We start from the raw sequence: 23,668 nt of genomic DNA on the forward strand, positions 1-23,668 counted from the left end.
AGAGAGCAATATAATTCTTTCTGTAATTAGCTACATATTATCTGAAGTTCTGATAGGGTGTGGAAAACTGTCTGAATTTGATTTACAAAAGACACATTGAAATTAAGAGGTCTGGAGTGACAGAGAGGGTAGGAGAAACAATTTCATTAGAGAATTCTGTAGAGATGCCTTGGGGATATTCCTTTCCCCACAGCTCCCGCCTCCACCCCCATGCCAAGATCTTCCTTCTGTCCTGATAAGGATGGAGGCAGAATGAGCTAACATTTCCTTGTACCTGGTACTGTAAGTCCTCCCCCCAACCCCCCATACTCTTAAAACATCCTTACCAAGTAAATTATCCCTTTACAGAATTAACAAACTTGAAGTTCGCACAGATAAGTGGCAGCAGTAATCTGAAACCATTATCTCTGTGACAAAATTCCAGGGTCTTCAATTAGAGAATCCAGTTCTAAGACCTACTCCTCTGATGTAGCAAGCTTCTGTGAATTTCAGCAAGATACTTGGCCTCTTTGAGCCCTGATTTTATCAGTAAAATTGGATTAATATCTACAGACACATTTTCTGCAAGAGTGAACTAAAATGAAGATACATTAACTATTAGAAGTACTTAGCACAGAGCTGTGCAGAGTTGTCTCTCCATGAGTCATCACTGTTATTACTATAACTACTATTGTTAATTGCTTTTGAGATTATGATGCTGGCTTTTAAAACATACAGTATGATTTCATTTAATTGTCCTGCTGCTGCTGCTGCTGCTGCTGCTAAGTCGCTTCAGTCGTGTCCGACTCTGTGCGACCCCAGAGACGGCAGCCCACCAGGCTCCCCCGTCCTTGGGATTCTCCAGGCAAGAATACTGGAGTGGGTTGCCATTTCCCTCTCCAATGCATGAAGGTGAAAAGTGAAAGTGAAGTACATATACTAAAGTCCTACTATGAGCAGGTTATACTTAGTAAACATTTTAAGTCCCCATGAATCATTTATCTGGAAGCAGGCAAAATACTGTGACAGTGAATATGTAGTGCCTTAAGGACCACACAGACTTTGGACTTGAGGATAAGCCCTTATTATTTAAAGTTTTATCTAGCATATTTGCTGAATTAGGCTGCAGCACGCCTTAATTGAAAACAAGTATCTCATTGTTTTTTTTTTCCCTTCCCACAATAAATATCGTCCTTTCCCATGGTATCTAATTTCCTCTAGCAGAAAGACATCACCATCCCTATAGATATAGGCAGCAAGCTACCACTGAATCACAAAGAACAAGGAGGCTGGTCTTTATATGCCATTTCTACCTTATTTCAAGACAGAAGTTTGATATATCTTCACAAATCTTTTGAGATTACATATATGAAATTTCTGCCACATAAAACACCAACTTCCAAAGGCACCAAAAAGTGCAGTTCTGAAAGGGGGGAAGAGAGAGGTAGGCAAGATGATTCTTGCCTGTAAACAAGGAGTTAACTTGTCCAAATAAGTGAAATCTAAAATTGGCGATTGTCATCGTGTGATATTAACACCAGCTCTTTTGGCAAGTTTAGAAATACTGGGCTCCCTTATAAAAGTTAAAAATGTCCTGGACCTGGAGTTGTTTACCCAGAGTAGGAGCTGCTCTAAAGTTACAGAGCTCTGGTTGGAAGAGGTGACTCGAAGGCCGCCTCCGAGAAACTGACGTCACAGTAGTCTCAGCTGCTGCTGTGACACTGGGCTGAGCAGCTTTTTGATTTGTGAAAGTGGTAGAGGTTTCAAAGGGATTTGTCAGTACTTCTCTGTTGAATGGTGGGACTGATTTTACATTCCCATTTCATGCAAAGAAGCAAGATTCCCTGCTCCAAGACGTCAAAGACTTTTCACTCTAAAACAACCAGCTGTCCTCCCATTGCTAGTTTGACCGGTAGTTGGACCTCCATAGGATTTCTCCCCAGTGCAAAAAGGTATGTTTGTTTTCTGACAGTTTGAAAGCAAGTGAGTAATTGTGGCAAAATATAGAGAGGGGTTGCCGCTGACATGTTTACAGCTGTGGATACCGTTTAAGTGGAGGGTGATTTCAACATCTGCTTGATTCAGCATCCGTGCCTGGGTTTCAGAGCAGTGGGGCGGGGTGCGTAACGGATTTTACTGACTCCCAGGGAAGAAAGGGTTCAGCTGCCGTGAGTGGATTTCCTGACTCTGGACTGATGGTGCCATCCGCTCTGTGAGACGGTTTTTCAAACACTGCTTCTCAGAACTTTGAAGACCGCTTTCCCTGCTGTAGGATTTCACTAAATTTATTTATTTGAAAACTAGTTTCATTAGGATGAAGACTTTTTAACATTTACCGAGTGAAGTTCAGAGTCTTTGAAATTGTTGGCATTTGAAAATGGCAGGGAAAAATAAATCAGCGTGGTTTCATCCAAGATGATGGTTTACTCACTGCATGAGGCGTGTTTCTGTAATTTGAGTTGAAGTGCATAACATTCATTATGGTTCATCTGCAGTTAGGAGAGGGCCTTAATCTATGGCTTCTACTGTTTAAGCTGGTTAAGTTTAGGCATCTGTTTATCCAAGCCAAATGTATTTTTCAAAGCTTTTATCAGTTAAGTAAAATCAGTGTGCCTGTAGGTTGGATGTTTTCTAGGTTGAATATATAACTGAGGAGAGAACAAGAAGATAATGGAAAGGCAAAATTGATTTTTCAGAATTGTGTGTGGTAATATTCCTTTGACCCTATTGGAAGATAAAGAACATGTTGAAATAGCCAGTTTTAAAAATTTCCTTTTGCCTTGTAACAGAATCAAGTCATGGTTTTTTTTGGAAAGGTGCCTTTGCCAGTGAACACTATGGGAGGAATAAGGTCTGTTAATCAGCTGAAATGTGGCAAGTGATTCCTGATAGCCTGGAGACAGGGCTGGAGAATCCTGGAAGCAAATGGTGTGTAACTTTGATGGGTTTAGACAAGGGAATTCCTGATTCCTCAAAGTTAAGGGGAAGCAAAGCGTCTCCAAGGCAAGCGGTTGTTCTAGGAATTGTGTGATCGACGGTACCTACTGTGCGTGGCATTCCTCTTGGAATGTGTAACCTCCTCCAAGTGAAAATGTTTCCATGAGATGAAAAGTAGCATGTTTAGGGGAAGGGAATCAGAGAATAGGAAGCAAACTGTGAACACAACTTTCCAAAGGGAGAAGTTGCCCTGGAGTCTGTCCTCCTAACGTTGTTTCATTTGTTTGGCTAAAATCCAGTTTTTAGTGGGAGGGTGAAGGTTGAAGTGGTAATGATGAAGGTGTAGTTAACAGTGGGGCATCCCTCAGGTGAAGAAGTGTTACCATGCCTAGGTGAGCCTAACATGGGAAATGGAACTGATTTATTGTGAAATTCCTGTGTTGCTCCTAAATTTTGCTTCCTAGTAGGGCCGGAAGGTTAGCAGAACTTATTTTCCTCTCATCATCAAACTTATGCAACCCACTCACAACTCTTCTACAAATCTGGCTTCCGGCCTTGGGGAGGGAGAAGTGGGTTAAAATGGATTATGTAATGCTCACTTAGAGCTGTTGGGGGAAGAATGTGTGCATGACTGAGTAATGCAGCTCCCTCTGATACTTTACATGTGCACTTACACATTTTATTCTGAATGAAATTCTGGAGAGCGTGAAGTGAAATGGAGAGTCAAGGAGACCTGGGGAGGGGTGTAGATAGCAGAAATTCTTCTTTCTCTCCCACGGAGATACCGGTATCTGTGGGCGAAAAAGAGTGACAGCTAGGAACAAAGAGAACTTTTATATTGGCCTCCGCAGAAAGCACTGAAATTGAGTTTTTGAATCGGTTGAGCCATTTTACCCCATAACTTTTCATTTCAGAACATTATGTCCCTACAGAATTGCCCTATTTAGTTGGATTTTTTTTTTAACATTTAGGGAGAATTATAACAAGAACAGTTTTATGTAAGATTCGTCTACTCAGATTTTTACTAACAATAAAAAAATTCCTAAATCTTTAACTTGCCTTCTGTTCTTAAAATACTTGAAAAACACTGAAGGCAAAGGAAAACCATTAAAAATATGAGTCCACATAAGTACACTTGCTTCTGTGAATTTTCTAATTAAATCAAAATCATAGTTTTATCTAGAGGAAGATAGATTAAAGAAAGAAGGGTGAAGGGGAAGACCAACAAACAAGAGAGGGAGAAAGGAGAGAGGAAGAAAGCAGCGCTTTATTGAGCACCCAGTAGGATCCAAAACTGTGTTAGGTGCTTGGATTAAGCGTTCTCTTTCTTGCATATTTAATCCTCACAAAATGCTTTGGACCCCACTTTATTTTTGGAGGAGAAAGCAATATATTCAGCTCTATTATATTTGACATTTATGACAAGACAAAGACAGTGAAAAGTACAATAAACCCACAGAAATTGACACAGACATTGCTCTAAAGGAATTTTCTCTCAAAGGCTTGTTTTTGATCCATAACCATTGGGTTTTGTGGCACTAGATATGGCGCTAGTCTTGGAAAGGAGAAGCTCTGTAGATTGGTCCTTCTCTGTATTAAGTGATGAGTTTGGCTTTTTGCAGTTAAGTGCAGGGTTCTGTCTGCTTCAGGAACATTACCTGGATTCATGTGTAGTCCTGTTACCAGGAGCAAGCCTGACTGAAGGTTTTCCTGGATGATGTTCTTCAAGTAGGTAAAACAGAAAAGGGTCTGTTGCCCTTTAACCCTCATTTGAAAGTGGTTCAAGAAGAATTTGAAATGAAAAGAAAAATTGAAGCCACTTGCTACATAATTGTAGGAGATGCTTTATGATGATTTCTATACATTCAGTGTTTAAAGACGGAATGAAACAGGGACTGTCATAGCACCTCTTTTCTAGTAGCTTGAAATTAGTCTGCTTTCTTTCTATAACTTGATTGGTTAAATTTGCGACTTTCTCTTGATATCTTAAACCATTCCACTCTTCCTAAGAAGTTTTAATGTTAAATACCTGCTAGTCTGCAAGATAGTTTTAGCTCACAATTAATTACGTATAGTAAAGCAGTCTGTATTCTCTGAAAATTAGCACTGTCTTCATTTCCTGTGAATTAGATGAACCTACAAGATTAGTAGGTAATCAAAATCAGTAACAGATTCACTAAGACAAAATTCCTTGTATTCTTTACTCTCTTCATTATGTTGTGTCTTCATCGACACATTATTTTGGGGCAGCTTCTATTTGCTGTGGCATGCACCTCTGACCACTGTCTCATAGGACTGGACGGTAGCAAAAGGAGGGAAGGGGGACAGAGAGGATGGAAAATGAGATTAGAAAAACTGGATAAAAAAAAAAAAGAAAGAAAGAAAAACTGGATAAAATGAGACACGGTAGTGTTTTTAACGGCTAAATCTGAAATTACTTCTTTTTCTTGGCTGAATTAGTCACAGTAGAGTGCCAAAGAAGTAGGTAAGAATGATCAAAGTATCTGTAACAAATTTATTGAGAGAAGAATAACCATATAGGTCCTAACATTATTGGGGTGTTTTCTGAGGGTGGAGCCCTGCATATAGCAGATATCCTTTGACCCTTATTAGTCTATTATAATTCATTAATAGATTGCAGCTGGAAAGTGTATGTTTGGCACCGTTTAGCACATGATATGCACATTCAGGACAGCCTGACCAAAAAAAAAAAAAATCAAATGTCTTCAGTGTTTATATTTGGGATATGAAATATGCGGCCTTCTTCTATGACTGCAGACTGAGGCTTGCTGCCTGGTTTTGTGGGCTTCATTTGACAATGCCAGCACCCAGGCAGCTATGACTCTTGAGAATTAGCTCAAAAGTAGCATCATCTGCCACCTGGTAAGTTAAGGCACTTTGGTCGTGGCCTAAAAAGTCGAAGAGTTAAAGACTTCTTTTAGGCGTGATTATCTTAGATGGAGATTTGAACATTTTAAGCATGCTTTTCTACCCATTAAAAATGTATCTGGCTTTACTAACAAAAATACTTTCAGTGGAAGTCAGCACGAGATTTTTTTTTTAAACAAGAAACAGAGGAAATTTTATCTTTCTCAAATCTCTTTTTATTCATGTCATTTAATCTTTATAATAACCCTGTGGATATCCCCCATTCTAATGTAAGTAAATAAATCTCAGAAATTTTAGGTGAGTTATAAAAGAGTTACCAATCAGGTATTTTAAAGTGCATCTTAGAATCCTGAGTACACATGCCCTAAATGCTAGAAATCTAATTATTTCAGTCAGTGCCTAGTATGATCAAAGATTTCCCTGCAAAGTGATCAAAACATTTTCATCAATACTCTAAATTCAGTATCAGAACATACATTCTGATATCTAGTCTATTCAGTTCAGTTCAGTTCAGTTCAGTTCAGTCTCTCAGTCGTGTCTGACTCTTTGCGACCCCATGAATTGCAGCACGCCAGGCCTCCCTGTCCATCACCAACTCCTGGAGTTCACCCAAACTCAAGTGCATCGAGTCAGTGATGCCATCCAGCCAGCTCATCCTCTGTTGTCCTCTTCTCCTCCTGCCCCCAATCCCTCCGAGCATTAGAGTCTTTTCCAATGAGTCAACTCTTTTCATGAGGTGGCCAAAGTACTGGAGTTTCAGCTTTAGCATCAGTCCTTCCAAAGAACACCCAGGACTGATCTCCTTCAGAATGGAGTGGTTGGATCTTCTTTCTAAGTCACTCTCAAGAGTCTTCTCCAACACCACAGTTCAAAAGCATCAATACTTTGGTGCTCAGCCTTCTTCACAGTCCAACTTTCACATCCATACATGACCACTGGAAAAACCATGGACTTGACTAGATGGACCTTGGTCTCTGCTTTTGAATATGCTCTCTAGGTTGGTCATAACTTTCCTTCCAAGGAGTAAGCGTCTTAATTTCATGGCTGCAATCACCATCTGCAGTGATTTTGGAGCCCCCCAAAATAAAGTCTGACACTGTTTCCACTGTTTCCCCATCTATTTCCCATGAAGTGATGGGACCAGATGCCATGATCTTTGTTTTCTGAATGTTGAGCTTTAAGCCAACTTTTTCACTCTCCTCTTTCACTTTCATCAAGAGGCTTTTTAGCTCCTCTTCACTTTCTGCCATAAGGGTAGTGTCATCTGCATATCTGAGGTGATTGATATTTCTCCAGGCAATCTTGATTCCAGCTTGTGCTTCTTCCAGCCCAGCGTTTCTCATGATGTACTCTGCATAGAAGTTAAATAAGCAGGGTGACAATATACAGCCTTGATGTACTCATTTTCCTATTTGGAACCAGTCTGTTGTTCCATGTCCAGTTCTAACTGTTGCTTCCTGACCTGCATATAGGTTTCTCAAGAGGCAGGTCAGGTGGTCTGGTATTCCCATCTCTTTCAGAATTTTCCACACTTTCTTGTGATCCACACAGTCAAAAGCTTTGGCATAGTCGATAAAGCAGAAATAGATGTTTTTCTGGAACTCTCCTGCTTTTTTGATGAGCTAGTGGATGTTGGCAATTTGATCTCTGGTTCCTCTGCCTTTTCTAAAACCAGCTTGAACATTGGGAAGTTCACGGTTCATGTATTGCTGAAGCCTGGCTTGGAGAATTTTGAGCATGACTTTACTAGCATGTGAGATAAGTGCAATTGTGCGGTAGTTTGAGCATTCTTTAGCATTGCCTTTCTTTGGGATTGGAATGAAAACTGACCTTTTCCAGTCCTGTGGCCACTGCTGGCTTTCCAAATTTGCTATTAGAAGGGAAAAAGAGCATGGATAAGTTCTAACATGGTTTTCAGAATAATTTTGCTGCTTTAGTATTTTACTTGATGAAATAAAATAGTGGCAATATTTTTCCATGCTTTAGTTTGGTTTCTTGCTGATACTATCCGTCCCAGATTGACTACCAACACTGGGGTCTTATTGATACGGTGACTACATTTGCCACAAGATTGAACTCTTCAGTGTAAAATGAAGACTGTAGCGCAGCACCATCTCAGGACTTTAAAAATCATAAAATTATATAATCTGGTTGCATCAGAACAGAAGGAGTAATTCTAGTGCAGAATCCACTGCAGTTGTATAGCTGTGGCTATCCAGTTGAATTTCATACTTCCACTCTTAAATTCATGAAAAATTCTATCTTTAGGTTAGGCGGTTAGTTTAAGGAATACTTGTATCTCACACATGCATTTCACCATCCTGTCCACTGTAATTTTGCTGTCTGGTTTCAGAAAGAGGAAGAAAAAACACCTGGATGATACTTTTTGTTTGTTTGTTTTTGATTGTGCTAGTCTCTTCTTAAGCAGATATATTTGTCATCTCGTCTTTTGCGTCCAATTTTCCTATGGTTTTGTTTATGTCAGTGGCTCTTGACAATCTGATAAAATGTTTCCAGAAAGCACATGGATTTGGAACTCTCTCTTGTTATGTTTATATTAGGCTTTGTTTTAAAGGCAAGTGAGACTGCTTCAAATAAAACAGCTCCAAGCTTCCAAGAAACAGTTAAGAGAAGGCAGAGACGAACAGAAATACCCCTTCACTAACACTCACACGGTTGCCATGGACCTGCACAAGCAGTGCGAGAACACAGAGAGTAACTGGCACAAGGAAAAAATGGAATTGCTGGACCAGTTTGACAATGAAAGAAAGGAATGGGAAAGTCAGTGGAAGATAATGCAGAAGAAGATAGAAGAGGTACGTGTTGATTTGTTTGAATACTTTGGAAACTTAAAACTCAGAATGAAAATCCTTTTGGTTTGTTTTGTATTGGAAACTGCTTTTACTTTCCAATTCTACCTGAAAGATACATGTCTCAGTGGTACATACTAGACCAAAAATAGCATAACCTAACCCACTGGTAGTGTAGGGACTGTACTCATTTTATAACTTTGCATGAAAACTCTAAAATATGTCAGTTTACTCTTTTCTCACTAAAATGCTGATGGTATCAAAAGTGAGGTATGTATTTTGCATGAGTTTTCAAATGCCGAGCTCAGTGTGAAAATCAAAGAAAAGCATAATTAGTGGAACATACCTTTAGAATATTACAGTTGGGCATTAAAATAGATCTTTTCTGAGGTAATTTATGAATAACGTCTACTAAAGGGAATCATGTACTCGATAATTCAGTATAACCAAAAGGAGTGTCGTATATCAAAAAGAAAATGACGGTGGACGTGATATTCATCCTGGCAAGGAGCACCACGTTTGCTGCTGCTGCTGCTAAGGTGCTTCAGTCGTGTCCGACTCTGTGCGGCCCCAGAGACGGCAGCCCACCAGGCTCCCCCGTCCCTGGGATTCTCCAGGCAAGAACACTGGAGTGGGTTGCCATTTCCTTCTCCAATGCATGAAAGTGAAAAGTGAAAGGGAAGTCGCTCAGTCGTGTCCGACTCTTAGTGACCCCATGGATCACGTTCATTGGCACATTTATTAGAAAAGGGTTTATGAAAAATGACATGCCCAGAATCTGATACAAATAGTTTTATCCTATCAGCCTGTTGGACCTTGAATATTTCCTTTATTATCTGCATTGATGTATATTCAGGCTTGTTCCAACTGAAAATTATTTATACTTATCTTGCTTTCTTGTAACATCCCTGCTGTTGACTTACATGGTTTGTGCACATTGTCAAGACAGTTATTTTAACAGACTCCTTGGCCTTCATTCACAGGCAATCAAAGCTAATGCTTTGTTTATAGCACAAATAATTTTCTTATTAACAGCCATGTAATTGGTTATGAGTAAAATGCAAATTGGCATGCTAAAAGGAAAAATAAAAAAAGAATAGCCATTACTCTATTAGAGAATTCCATGGACAGGCCATGGGGTCGGAAAGAGTCAGACATGACTGAGGGACTAACACAAAGCCATTAGACTATTCTTGGAAAATCCAGCTGAGAAGTCAGGCATGTAGTAGATGATTGCAGATTGAAAGGAGAATTTACTTCATGTCCTTCTATAGTTTGGAAAATGCATGTTGCTTCCTCTGTTAACTCCTCCACCCAGAGTTCAATTGGATCAAAAAGGAGACGGCTAAATCAGAGTCTACAACGCCAGTGTGAAACCTGAACTCATAGGTCACTGGCTTCTCAAGGTTTGGAAAATCCATTAAATGATAGTCTCAGATAATTCTAGCATCTGAGCAAACTAATTAAGGGAGTCAGGGTTAGTCTAGCCAGTTGTTTAAGCCACGTAGCTTAAGATGGTAGCTAAGATAGTCTGCTGTCTGGTTAAGTTTGTTATTGTCAAATAATTATTCTGACAGCTCTGCAGATTCCATCTGTAGAAGATATGAGCCTTATCAATTAGCAGGCATGAAACATACTTGGAACTTAGGTGATAGTCCATAAAAATACTGACAGAAGGAATGGAATATTTTTTCTTTATGTTGGATAGTAGCTGTGGTGCTATTTATGTCATGATGCCTGCATTGTACAGCACCATACGTGAGAATATGTTTGTATAATGTGCTCACCCAGACTACCCGGCCAGAGAGGATGCTCTGCAATACCTGAAGACTAGCATTGTGTCCCCCTTGTCATAACAATATAGTTGTCCCTCAGTAGACACAGGAAATGGCTCCAGGAGACCCCATGGATACCAAAATTCATGGATATTCTCAAGTTCCTTATGTAAAATGGCAGAGTATGTATGTATTCTTTTCCAGTCCCAGTATTTGTACCTGTAATAATGTACCTTTAATATCTTCCTGCTTAGAAGCTACAAAGCTGGGTTAGAAAAGATTGGGCAAAACAGGAAATTGTCCTCACATGTCACAGAAAGTCAAGACAATATTGTTAGCTAAAGTTAAGTCTACACTTGGAAAAATGTAAGATACCGCAAGCCCGTGCATGTGTGCGTGCTAGTCACTTCAGTCACGTCCGACTCTCGCGACCCTGTGGACTGTAGCTCACCAGGCTCCTCTGTCCATAGGATTCTCCAGGCAAGAATATGCAGTGCATCGCCATGTCCTCCTCCAGGGGATCTTCCCGACCCGGGGATCGAACTTGTGTCTGTTATGTCTCCTGCATTGGCAGGCAGGTTCTTTACTAGTAGCACCACCCTAAGAGACTGTATTTCTTTCTTATTTATCACGAATTCTGTGTTTTAAATCAGACACAACTTATTAAGTCATATGCTAGAAAGTTTGACATTTTCAGGTGCATGCTTATAACTTCTGTGATTCCAAATAAATATATCATTAGTGAGAGGATCGGTATTGGGTATTAAGATGCTAATGATTCTTTATTCAGCCACTATCCACAATCATTGCATTTGCTGTTACAAAGTGAAGACGTAGATACTTGGGTCTTTGAAACCTAGACTGATCCAGATGGTTACTCTTAACAGAGTTAATAGACAGCTGGGAATTTTTCTTTTTCTTTTTTTGTCACTTTGCCATCTTTCCTGCCTGTGTCCTTTGTTTGAATGACCAGATACCCACTGAAAACAGCTGAGTACCAAGTAATAGATTTCCTTACGCAAAATAAATGGTTTGCCATCAATAATATAACGTTTTTTGTTTTTTCATACATCACCTAAGTCCCCAAGAGAATTTAAGATGTCAAATAGAATTCTGTGTAAATTAAAGTATTTCAGAACAAGACGAGAAGAGAAAGGTGAAATGAAGACAAGAGGAAGGATCCCTTGCAAAATGCATGCTGCAGGTCCGTCTTTCTAGCAAGTAACAAAAAATTATCAGATGCATATTTCTCAATATTCAGGAAACAAAAGCAGACTAATTTTCCAGAAATAGTACTTTGGTCCCTAATGTTACATTGAAGCAAATTTGTTTTCACCCATGACTCCTCTAAAAGAGGACAGTGCCACCAAGAACATCCTTAGGTTTAGCCTGGTGCTTTTGAGGGTTGCTTCTTATTATGCCCCTCAAGGTCGGCCAAAATTATAATGCCCACAGCAGTTCAGTACAGATAATTTTACAGGAGCCAAAATGGTTGATTCATGATGGCAATTTGATGCTATCCTGACTTCATTCAATGACAAATTTATGACTAGGGCAATAAATGCACTGCCTGTCCTTCAGGCATTAACTGTATTCTAGTGCTTCTCTCAGATTTGTGTAAATACTGAGCAGAAATTAATCTGTTATTATATTCTTTAATTAATAGATCTCATGCAGCTATAGGATGTGACTGTAAAATGTAGAGTCATTTGTTTTAAGTCTTTGGAATTTGACAAGCTTTCCCAGAACTCAAGCCTGAAGAGAAAGTCACTAATTGCCTGCAGGTTAAACTAAATCCTCAAGAACTAATTTGGGGCAATTAATAAACTAATAGATGATCAAAGCCGTAGAGTTCAATTGTATTACATAGGATAGGCTCACACTTGTTTTAATTAGGACAAAGGAAGAAACTTTTTTTGAATGTATATAGCCTTGGAAGTTAAAAAAAAAAAACAAGTCTGATAATTACCTACCCCTCACCCACGTAACTTCCTAAGGAAACATCTTTTGATGATGAAATAACTACTTAAGGGACAGAATGAGCTGAGTTACTATGTGAGATTGTCAGTCGTTTAGACAGTTCAATGTTGACTTACAAGTAGGATCATGTATTTTTAAAATACGGCATTAATGTTGGTTAAATTAGAGCACATTGCCAGTAATTGGGAGAAGGCAATGGCAACCCATTCCAGTACTCTTGCCTGGAAGATCCCATGGATGGAGGAGCCTGGTAGGCTGCAGTCCATGGGGTCGCCAGGAGTTGGACATGGCTGAACGACTTCACTTTCACTTTTCATTTTCATGCGCTGGAGAAGGAAATGGCAACCCACTCCAGTATTCTTGCCTGGAGAATCCCAGGGACGGGGGAGCCTGGCGGGCTGCCGTCCATGGGGTCGCACAGAGTTGGACATAACTGAAGCAACTTAGCAGCAGCAGCAGCAGCCAGTAATTGATCGAGGTCCTTCCAATTTTGTTAACAGTGCTTCTGTATCATTATGACATCTATATATAAATGCAGGTTTCTCTCATTTTTGAATGAATTGATTTGTACTCAGAAAAATAGAAATTACCTTCTTTGCCCTACTACATGTAGTCTTTATGGTTCATCAAAAGTTGCTCCAGCTAATCCAGATTTTAGAAGCATGATTTGGAAGCATTAGCATTAGTGCCCTGGAGCAGTCTATGTATGCATGCGTGCTAAGTAGCTTAAGTCATGTCTGACCCTAGGGACTATAGCTCACCAGGGTCCCCGTCCATGGGATTCTTTAGGCAAGAATACTAGAGTGGGTTGCTATTTCCTTCTCCAAGGAATCTTCCTGACTTACTGATCAAACCCAAGTCTCTTATGTTTCTGCAATGGCAAGTGGGTTCTTTACCATTAGTGCCACCTGGGAAGACCCACTATATAGTAATGTGGCCAAGAGAACTCAGAACACTGTATTTAGGATCAAAACTATTGAGAAAGTAGGTTAGGGGGAAATTTTTATCTTTGTTTTCCTTATAGCTCTGCCATGAAGTAAAGCGTCGGAGGAAAATCAACATGAGTGAACGTGCTAAGGTCATTGATTTTGATTGTGAGAAGGCCGTTGGAGATAAAATGGAATCTTCTGCAGATTATCCCAATTCAGGACAATGTGAATTTACAGGGATACATCCCAGGGACATTCTGGGAAAAAAAGATAAAACAGAGCAGAGTTTACTCAGGGAAAGAAATCAAGTGTGCAAGGAACAAAAAACAATCAAAAAATCAAAAGTAGGGTATATGGATTCTGAAGCCAGAGACAACCATAAAGAATGTGGGGCCTGGCCTGACCTGAGGACTTCTGAGGCAGAGAACAAGAGCTGCTCTGGCGCCCTCAACACAGTAAGTAAGACGGGATTGGCCTTGGACTGTTTCTAAAGAAATATTTACATTTCAAAGGGCTAACATGCTATTGCTTATATGTATAAAGGCTCTTGAAGAACTTGCCAAAGTTAGTGAAGAGTTATGCAACTTTCAAGAGGAAATTCGAAAGCGGTCTAACCACAGAAGGTAGGCTGGTACATCTATGATGATTTTTATGTTGAAAAATCAAGACGGATATTGTTTTAAGTTAATGAGTCCAAATTACCTTTCACATTTAACACTTTGTTAGCAAGAATCAGTAATGTTACTAAAATCTGCTATTTTAGGAGATAAAAGTTTAAATTGTACATTTCTTTGATCATTAATTCTTAAAGTAAATCTCCTGGTTTTCTTTATAATTTAACTGTTAGGTGTGCTTCACTTTTTATTGATGTTTAGCCTAGTTATGCTTGCCACTGTGCTCAGTCACTGTCATGTCTGAGTCTTTGCGACCCTAGGAACTGTATATCCCACCAGGCTCCTCTGTCCATGGGATTCTCCAGGCAAGAATACTGGAGTGGGTTCCCACACCCTCCTCCAGGGGATCTTCCTGACCCAGGGATCAAACCCGTGTCTCCTGTGCCTTCTGCATTGGAGGTGGATTCCTTCCCACTGAGCCACCTGGAAAACCCCAACACTCACCATAATAAACAGTAAATTAACAAGTGTATACAATGGCATTCTTTTTGTTTTGAGTATTTGGCCAGTGGAACAGTATGCTGGGTTAACCTAGTTGAATACATCTTTCAGTTCAGTTCAGTTCAGTTCAGTCGCTCAGTCATGTCTGACTCTTTGCGACCCCATGAATTGCAGCACACCAGGCCTCCCTGTCCATCACCAGCTCCTGGAGTTCACTCAAACTCACGTCCATCGAGTCCGTGATGCCATCCAGCCATCTCATCCTCTGTCGTCCCCTTTTCCTCCTGCCCCCAATCCCTCCCAGCATCAGGGTCTTTTCCAATGAGTCAACTCTTTGCATGAGATGGCCAAAGTACTGGAGTTTCAGCTTTAGCATCATTCCTTCCAAAGAACACCCAGGGCTGATCTGCTTTAGAATGGACTGGCTGGATCTCCTTGCAGTCCAAGGGACTCTCAAGAGTCTTCTCCAACACCACAGTTCAAAAACATCAATTCTTGGTCGCTCAGCTTTCTTCACAGTCCAACTCTCTCATCCATACATGGCTACTGGAAAAACCATAGCCTTGACTAGACTGACCTTTGTTGGCAAAGTAATGTCTCTGCTTATCAATATGCTCTCTAGGTTGGTCATAACTTTCCTTCCAAGGAGTAAGCGTCTTTTAATTTCATGGCTGCAATCACCATCTGCAGTGATTTTGGAGCCCCCCAAAATAAAGTCTGACACTGTTTCCACTGTTTCCCCATCTATTTCCCGTGAGGTTATGGGACCGGATGCCATGATCTTACTTTTCTGAATGTTGAGCTTTAAGCCAACTTTTTCACTCTGCTCTTTCACTTTCATCAAGAGGCTTTTTAGTTCCTCTTCACTTTCTGCCAAGAAGGGTGGTGTCATCTGCCTATCTGAGGTGATTGATATTTCTCCCGGCAATCTTGATTCCAGCTTGTGCTTCTTCCAGCCCTGTGTCAAATTTAACAATGTGGTGTTTTAATTTTATAATGATGTTCTGCTGAAATATTCTGAATTATTTATTTCTCTACATTTATTATGTATATAATGAAAGCATTCATAATTTTCAGACAACATACTGTAAATGCATACACACATATGTATTTACACAATGCAGTAAAAATGCTGTTTCAGTTCAGAAACACCTATATAATTCTAAGGGTAAGTTTTAGCCAAATTGAAAACTAAATTGGATTCTCTGCAAGTTGCAATTGCTGTACAATCACCGTTTATCTCCTTGTGGGACAGCGTACTTCTCTTAGAAGCTATAGCAATGTGAACCTTTATTTTTCTCTATTTCTTTGGAAGCTCAGAGAGAATTTTTGTACTGACTTACAACAGATTTTACTTACCCAACCATGTTTTATACATAATTTTGCCTTCCACTTTTCCCACTTAGCTTTTGCCTAGTAGGTATTCATCTGTGCTTTATTATAAGCTATCTCATAATGGAAGTTAAATACGTATAAATGTGGCTTCTATTTATCAATATGATTAGTTAATGTTAATTTGTGAACCCACATTATTGCTGCATTTAGGTTTTTATTTTGATAATTCAGAAAATTCTTACTTTCCAATCTGCTTTTACAAACCATCCCTGGTATAAAGTTCTCACTGTGACTTCATGGCCTTTAGAAAAAAAGCTCAAAATTCTTAATATGTAATTCAAAGTTATTGCAATTTGGCCTAGCATTTCTCTCTAATTTGTCAACATTCGTTCCCACTCTTGTTTTATATTCCATCTATGCCAGATTACTCACTGTAGCTTGAGCAGCCACATGATTTTTAATGCAGCTTTAAAAAAAAAAAAAAGTCCTTTACTCATCAGGAAAAAAAAAAAAAAGCTCACTTTTCTTTCTTGTCTAAATAACACCTCCCATTTGGTATTGCTCATGTCTCTTTGTGCTTTGATTCAGATTTCTGGAATGAAATAAAATGTTATTTCATTAATTTCTTAGAATGTTATTTCAAATTCGAGAGGAGGAGATTGAGCTCAGACGACATTATGAATAGGAATTCAGTAGGCCAAGCTGACATGAGGAAATGGCAAGAGAAAACCTATGGAAATGGAAACACCAATAGGAGACACCCAAGAGACTATACCAAGTGGAGTCTGAGTGTAGGTGAAGTTTAAGGTAATAGAAGAAAATGAGAGATAGTTTAAAAGACAGTTTGGGTCAGACTGTGTATATAGTCTTGAATACAACACTGAGTGGTGGTCTTTATCCTATAGCAAAAGTGACTTGAAGTTTTGTACTAGGAAATTTATATAAAAATATTGTTTAAGGAAGTTGTGACTCCTTTTCCTATAACAGAATCCATTGTTTTAGGCCCAATATCTTTTAAGAGCTTATCATAAACAAAGACATCACTAATACAGCATGTTTTATAATTTTTAGGATGAAGTCAGATTCTTTTCTCCAGGAAACACCAAATGTAACGAATACTCCTCATGGAGGTCACATGATCAACAACAGCCAGTGCATTCTTTCAACCAGTTTAGAAAACGAGAAGTGGAAAAACAGAAAAAATCTGAGCTGTACCAATGTTTTCCAGAACAATTCCAAGAAAAAGGATGGAATTGATACAACCGATCTGAAAAGAAGTGAAACCCCACCAATTCCTCCTCCAAGAAGCACATCTCGAAATTTTCCCAGCTCATATTCTGCACAAGCCCACGAAAGTTGGAAGGAATGTTTAGACCACAGCAGCGGGGTGGCCCAAGAGGGTCAAGGTGAAAAAAACAGCCACCCTCATTTCCTTTGGAAGCATGATGAGATGTCTCTGCTGGGTCTAAATGAAGGGAGGACTCTGAATGATGGTATCACATGTCCTTCTTTGGCACCGGAAGCCAAAGTAGATAACAAGCCTTCATGTAATGAAAATGTTGGACTTAGCATGTGGTTGTGCAACACTGGGGTTTGTGCAAAAAATAGCCCCTCTACACTGTGGTTTCAGAAAGCCTGCTCTACTCCAGATAAGCCAAAATATGAAAAGGTAATTCCAGATCACTCTGCTAAATCTCCTCCTGATCCTCCTATGAGCAATGACTGTAGCTCCTTAGTGTCACAGAGCAGCGGCCCGCTGAGAAGTTTCAGTTATGGCTTTGAAAAGACTACTGGGAATGAAATGCTGGCAAAAAAGACTGATGAATTTAACAGAATTGTATTTAGAACAGATAGAAATTGTCATGCTGTACAACAAAGTCAACGCTGCTCAGAACGATCCGAAGATCTTCAGCGCTGTGAGACCTTAGCTGCGTGCACAGGCAACGTCTCAGTCAGTGATGGTGTTTCTGACGTTCTGAAAGCCAGTGCCCCCATGCTTGTGCCCAGGGAAAATGTGCCTGATAATTTCACCAAAAACCCCACACCAGGCCAGTTCACACAAACACGGGAGCCCATAAGCCCTAGCAGTTACCGGAATATGCTTCACGGGCATGACTGGAGACCAAGTAGTTTGTCTGGCCGGCCAAGGTCCGCGGACCCCAGGTCAAATTATGGTGTGGTGGAAAAGCTGCTGAAAACCTATGAGACATCTGCGGGGTCTGCATTGCAGAATTCTAGATGCTTCCAGGCCAACTGGACGAAATGTAGTTCTGATGTCAGTGGTGGAGCCCCATTAGGTCAGCATTTAGAAAAGCTCCACATAGAACAAGAGCTTGAGCACAAGACAGCAATGCATGGAGCACAGTACGTGAAGCAAGGGGTAGATCGGAAAAAGGCAACTGAGGTGAGAAAGAAATCTAACATATTTGGTGGAACTGCATCCATGTTTAGCAATGGCTCAGTGTTCAGTCGTTTGCCCATTCATATAAATAGAACATAGGCGAATGTTTCGACATCTTTTTAGTTCTTTGACCCTTCATTTGTGAATAAATATAAACCTTAGGATTGTAACTCAGCACGAACTTTTAAAAGTTTAGTTTTAAAGTCTGGGTTTGGTACATTACAGCTTTTATTTAAATTCTGAAATAGCAGAAAATATAATGTAATAAATGGGCTCAAGAAAAAAAATGATCAAATATTTGTTGTGTTTCTTTCTTGAAGAATATTCTGAATGTGAATTTGTTCATTTATAGAATTTTATCCTATTAAAGTGTTTATATATTTTAAAGTATATGGAAAGTATTTTAAAAATAACTTGTATTTTTCTGTTATTAGCTATGATTGGTTCGGTCATTTCCAGAATTTGATTTGTGTTCTTCCTCATGGGATTATTCACATGAATATGAGTTTGGTTAAAAAAAACCATCATTTAAAATAGTGCCTCATAAAGTTCACTTATTGTGGAGCTAAAAGGCAGTATATGAAAAAAAATGATAGTATAGCATAAAAACTTTAAAGTCATTATTATAGGTAAATAATGCCTGGAAAATCCCATGGATGGAGGAGCCTGGTAGGCTGCAGTCCATGGGGTCGCTAAGAGTCGGACACGACTGAGCGACTTCACTTTCACTTTTCACTTTCATGCATTGGAGAAGGAACTGGCAACCCACTCCAGTATTCTTGCCTGGAGAATCCCAGGGACCGGGGAGCCTGGCGGGTTGCCGTCTATGGGGTTGCACAGAGTCGGACACGACTGAAGCGACTTAGCAGCAGCAGCAGCAGCAATGTGTGGAAATTGTCCCCCCAAAATGGATATTTAAATAAACTTACCTTTTTTATTACAGTGTGCTTGCAAAAGAGTGTAATCTTAGAGGGGAGAAAAGAGGTTGAAGAGATCTGTATTTACAATGAAGAGCTATCCATCAGTACCTTATACAGATAATTTATTAAAAGTTACAAGGTGGCATACTGTTATAATTAGGCGATACTTTGAAAATCCTAGTTTTAGAAACCACAGTGTGTATGCAGCATAGTTTTAAAGGATGCTAGTTGCCTCCTTCTGGTGTGAGAAATTTTTATGTGGTTTTCAAGTCCTACAAAGATATCAGTTTACATCCAGTTGATCAGAAACTTTGTCTGTTTGCCCAAAGTGCAAATAACTATCCTGCTTTTGTATGAGTGTTGTTTAGTTGAGCCCATAAATACCTGTAAGGCTTCAGATGGAAGGGCATGGACGTGGAAGCATGTGTACAATAATCAGCCAAAAATTCTCATTAACAAATATTATTAAATATTTCCCATTTTTGCAATGATTGGAGATTTGAGAAGGGTCCTATACTGTAGATCCTTAAGAGCAGTTCTTATATTTGGGACACCCCTGGTGGTGTGGTTAAGAGTCCACCTTCCAATACAGGGGACATGGGTCTGATATCTGGTCAGAGAACTAAGATCTCACATGCCCAAGGGGCTACTAACCCCAAGCGCCACATCTAGAGAGATGCCTCACACATGGTAACTGAGAGCCCACTCAGCAACAAAAGATCCCACATGCCCCAATTAAGACCCAGCACAGCCAAAAGTAAATATTTTAAAAAAGAACAAAGTTCTATTTTAAAGTCTTTTAAAGATAATTTTGAAGCTTTTAAAAGATTGGTAGTAAGAGTGGTTCTTAGTGAACAAAAAAAAAGATAGCATCAGACAAATCATTTGGTGATTTGTGTCCTTTTTATGATCTCTAAAAGTGTCAATAAATTGACATAAAATAACCAGACGCAAATTACTTCTTCTTTAAATTATTATCTTTAAAAAACTGAAATATCCTAACACTCCACTAAGGAAAATCTTTAGTTCCATCATATCAGTGTTACCTGACATAAACTTTGAGTTCTAACATAAGATTAACTTACATAGTTCTAAAAAGAAATTAGTTGTATTAAAACTTAGTACAGTGAGATCCACAAGATTAGCAAATGCCATATTCATATTCAAAGTGAGCTGTTTTGATTAAAACATCCCAGACCACAAATATTAGACAAAGAGTTTCTTTAATTTTTCTTGCTTGTAAACTTGGTACCACATTAATCCTACAGTTGGGATCCATAATGTATTAAGCTCTTTGTTGGTTCCTGAATGGTGAGGTGAAAGTCTTCTTTTGTGTCTTAGGAATCCATGGCAGTGAAATCCTCACCTGGAAAAGGATTTTCCCGACCTGCTAGACCAGCAAATCGCCGTCTCCCATCCAGATGGGCATCTAGATCTCCTTCAGCACCTCCTGCCTTGCGGAGAACTGCCCACAACTTCCCCATTCCTCTGCGATCAGAAGCATCGATGGTCTAAGTCTCTGGCCTGGATTGCTAGACTACGAGAGTCCCGATTGCCAAACAGAGTGTTCCGAGTGTTTACAACCAATTCTGTCTCTTCTGTACCTTTCAAGATTACTGGGACAATTTAAACCTTAACTTCCCATCAGTCTTCAGTGTTTTTAATCTATGGAGTAATTATCTTCCTCTATTTTGATTTCCTAGATCAGAATTTTTTAATGCCATCCTCATTAATTTGCCAATATGATTTAAGTCGAAACAGTGTACTATATTGTATATTCTGACTTTCTTGCAAGTGGCAGAAAGCAAGGTTATGTGCATGGCTATGTGTTTTGTAGGTGCATGTGTTGATACAGGAAATGTCAGTATGTATTTAGAGAAGTAAAACTTATGTGCTAGTGTTGACTTTGAAATTATAACATATATACCTATATATTCTTTGTGTTTATTTAAAATTTTTTAAAACACACAGTATTATTTATATTTTTTGTACCTTTTAATAGGTATCCACTTAAGGCGTTTGAGGTACATATATTAACTAACCACTTCCTTGGCCCCAACTACATAGAAAACTAACTATACATATACCTAAGGTTAGTAGGTTTCTACAGCCAACTCAGTTCCTTAACCCATATAAGGATAGACTCATACCATTGATCTCCTTGTTTATTCTTTTAAATATTAATAAATAAAAAGTTTAAATAGGTTGAAACAGATCAGCCTTCTAAAACAAACGCAAAATGTCCACAAAAATTTTTATATATCATTCAGCAGTCTATTATGGCTTTTGCTGTATACTTGATCCTCAGAGCCAGCATAAGACTGCTTTATAAACAACATAACCAAACAATTAATTTATTTTGACAACTTCAGTAACAAACATACCTTAAATATGGTTTAAAAAGAAATTCAGTTAGGCTGAATCCTAATTTTGGCTAAATTTTAGTAAGCTTTTTTTCAGCATTTGGAGCAATACATATTGTGAGAGGTAAGTTATTCACTTTTTCCTTTTTTAACCATTTCCCTGAAATTAGTAGATAAGAGACTATTTCAAATTTTTATTAACAAAGAAAATCAGGAATGATATTTCATTGAGAGCTGAATTGTATTTCTTGTAGTGTGCTACATTCAAAAAGCCTTAAACTAACCTTTGGCATCCGTGGATAGCATAAGGGACAGAAACTTTTTTGGTGGTCACAATTTGCCAACAGTGAATATCCATATACTCAGAGCTGACAGAAATATGAACGTTGAGGTGCCTGAAATTCTACATGAATGATCTTAGAAGCAATTTTGCTCTCCACTGCCTCTGTATAAAGCCAACTACATTATTAGATAGTAATTCTATTTAAGCTTTAAAGCTTAATGAATTCTTATTACAAAGATATTCAAAGAGCCATCTCCTTGTGATGCATTCTAACAATTTAGAAAAATTCACTTCACGCCATGATTTGAGGTACAGTAATTAAGTTTTGAATCCCAGACTGCCTTAAAGGCTCAAGACTGTTGCATGGTGATGGCCAGATCCATATTTTCCGATAAGAAGAGTTTCCAGGAGTTGAGCAGAATTAAACTTCTAGAACATGAGGTTGGAGCAGATGGTAAGAAAGGGCTACAGATCCAGTCTTTTAATTCTTGTTTGTTTCAGGAATATCCTTTTCCATAGGAAGACGGTAAGAGAAAAGGACCCTAGATATCAAGTGATGTCGCTCATATAATATGCTTTTCATCTAAAAGGGAGAAGACACTGGGGAGGCGGGAGACTATGGCATAAGATGTTGAGCCTGGTAGGAAGATCCTGCTGTGTAACAGTGGAGCACAAGCCTGCCCAAGGGCTGTGCGACATAGCTCCTCCTCTCCTTCACTGTATCCCGGGTAGTCTGATGTGGGTCTGTGGTCCTAACTTGAATTACAAGTCAAATATTGAGGGTTGTTTTTTAATTCTTGGCCTCACCCCATAATTACTAAAAGAGAATTTCCAGGGGTGGGGAGGGGATTTTGAGTCCTTAATAACACAGAACAAAATATTTGCTAATTAGGGAGATTTGGAAGCAGTGGCATTCATTGATGCCCTAATGATGTATATCATTGGATATTCATGTTACTTCTCTGGGACTTCCTTATCTGTAAATTAAAAGGGTGGCATTGTCACACATCACAATTTTGTGCCACTTGTTCTAACCATCTGAATGAAACAGTGGGATACATTTTAACATCCGATGTTGACAAAAATCACAGAATATTAGAGCTGGAAAAAAAACTTAGCATCTACTCCAACTCCTTGATTGTAAAGTTGGAAAAACTAAAACAAATATTATTTGAGTATTCTGTCTTCTCTTTTAAATATTTTATAATTTTTTATGGAAAAACCTATCAGTTAAATGGAAATTATCCTTGAAAATACATTTTTGATGTATTGTGACATTTAGCCAGTAGTTTTTCTACTTTGGATGGGCATTTTCTTCCCCCCAAACTTACCTTTATTATGCCATCATTACTGGATTTTAGGGGGTTATAAAAATTTCAGAGGTACTTGATTAGAAGTTTTCCCTGGCAGACTTTTGAAGGGAAAAAAATCTTATATTATTTCAATAGAGTTACTGACGTTGTAGATTGATCTCAGAAAGGAAGAAGAATGAGGCAGAGAAGAGTGTTTGAGTTTCTGGGCCTGTGTGCCTGTATATGTGTATGTGTGTGTGTACACGTGCACAACCCTTGCCCATGCTCCCTATGTTGCTTTATGATCAAAGCCAAATACAAATGATGTTGTATAATTCACTTTATTAAAAATTATTCATAACTTTTATTTATTTTTACATAGACAATGACAATGACCACATATTATCATGCACAAAACAGAATTACTTCTACACAGAGGATTTAGCCAGTCTCCACGTCATCCTAAGAAAACATTTGGACCTAGAAACGAGAATCTGCTTTCCCATACAGACTTTTTAAAATGACTTTTAGTCACACTTGCTGACAAACAGCTACTCAATAATGAAATCTCTTTCAATCATTGGAAACTATCAAGTAAAATACGTGTGGAAACACTTGGGGTGGCATGTGTATATATGAGGAAGAACATTTATATTTTCC

General features: G+C 38.9%; 1 protein-coding gene across 1 annotated transcript; it reads left to right on the plus strand.

The window, feature by feature from the left end:
- KIAA0408 (KIAA0408 ortholog) lies at nt 8,372-22,991 on the plus strand. The gene is made up of 5 exons (XM_018052943.1): nt 8,372-8,621; nt 13,395-13,754; nt 13,843-13,922; nt 16,821-18,153; nt 20,412-22,991. Exons 1-5 carry the CDS (start codon nt 8,487-8,489, stop codon nt 20,583-20,585), a joined length of 2,082 nt encoding a protein of 693 aa, XP_017908432.1. The 5' UTR covers nt 8,372-8,486; the 3' UTR covers nt 20,586-22,991.

Source organism: Capra hircus, chromosome 9 (genome assembly GCF_001704415.2).
Source record: "Capra hircus breed San Clemente chromosome 9, ASM170441v1, whole genome shotgun sequence".
NCBI classification, from domain to species: Eukaryota; Metazoa; Chordata; class Mammalia; order Artiodactyla; family Bovidae; genus Capra; species Capra hircus.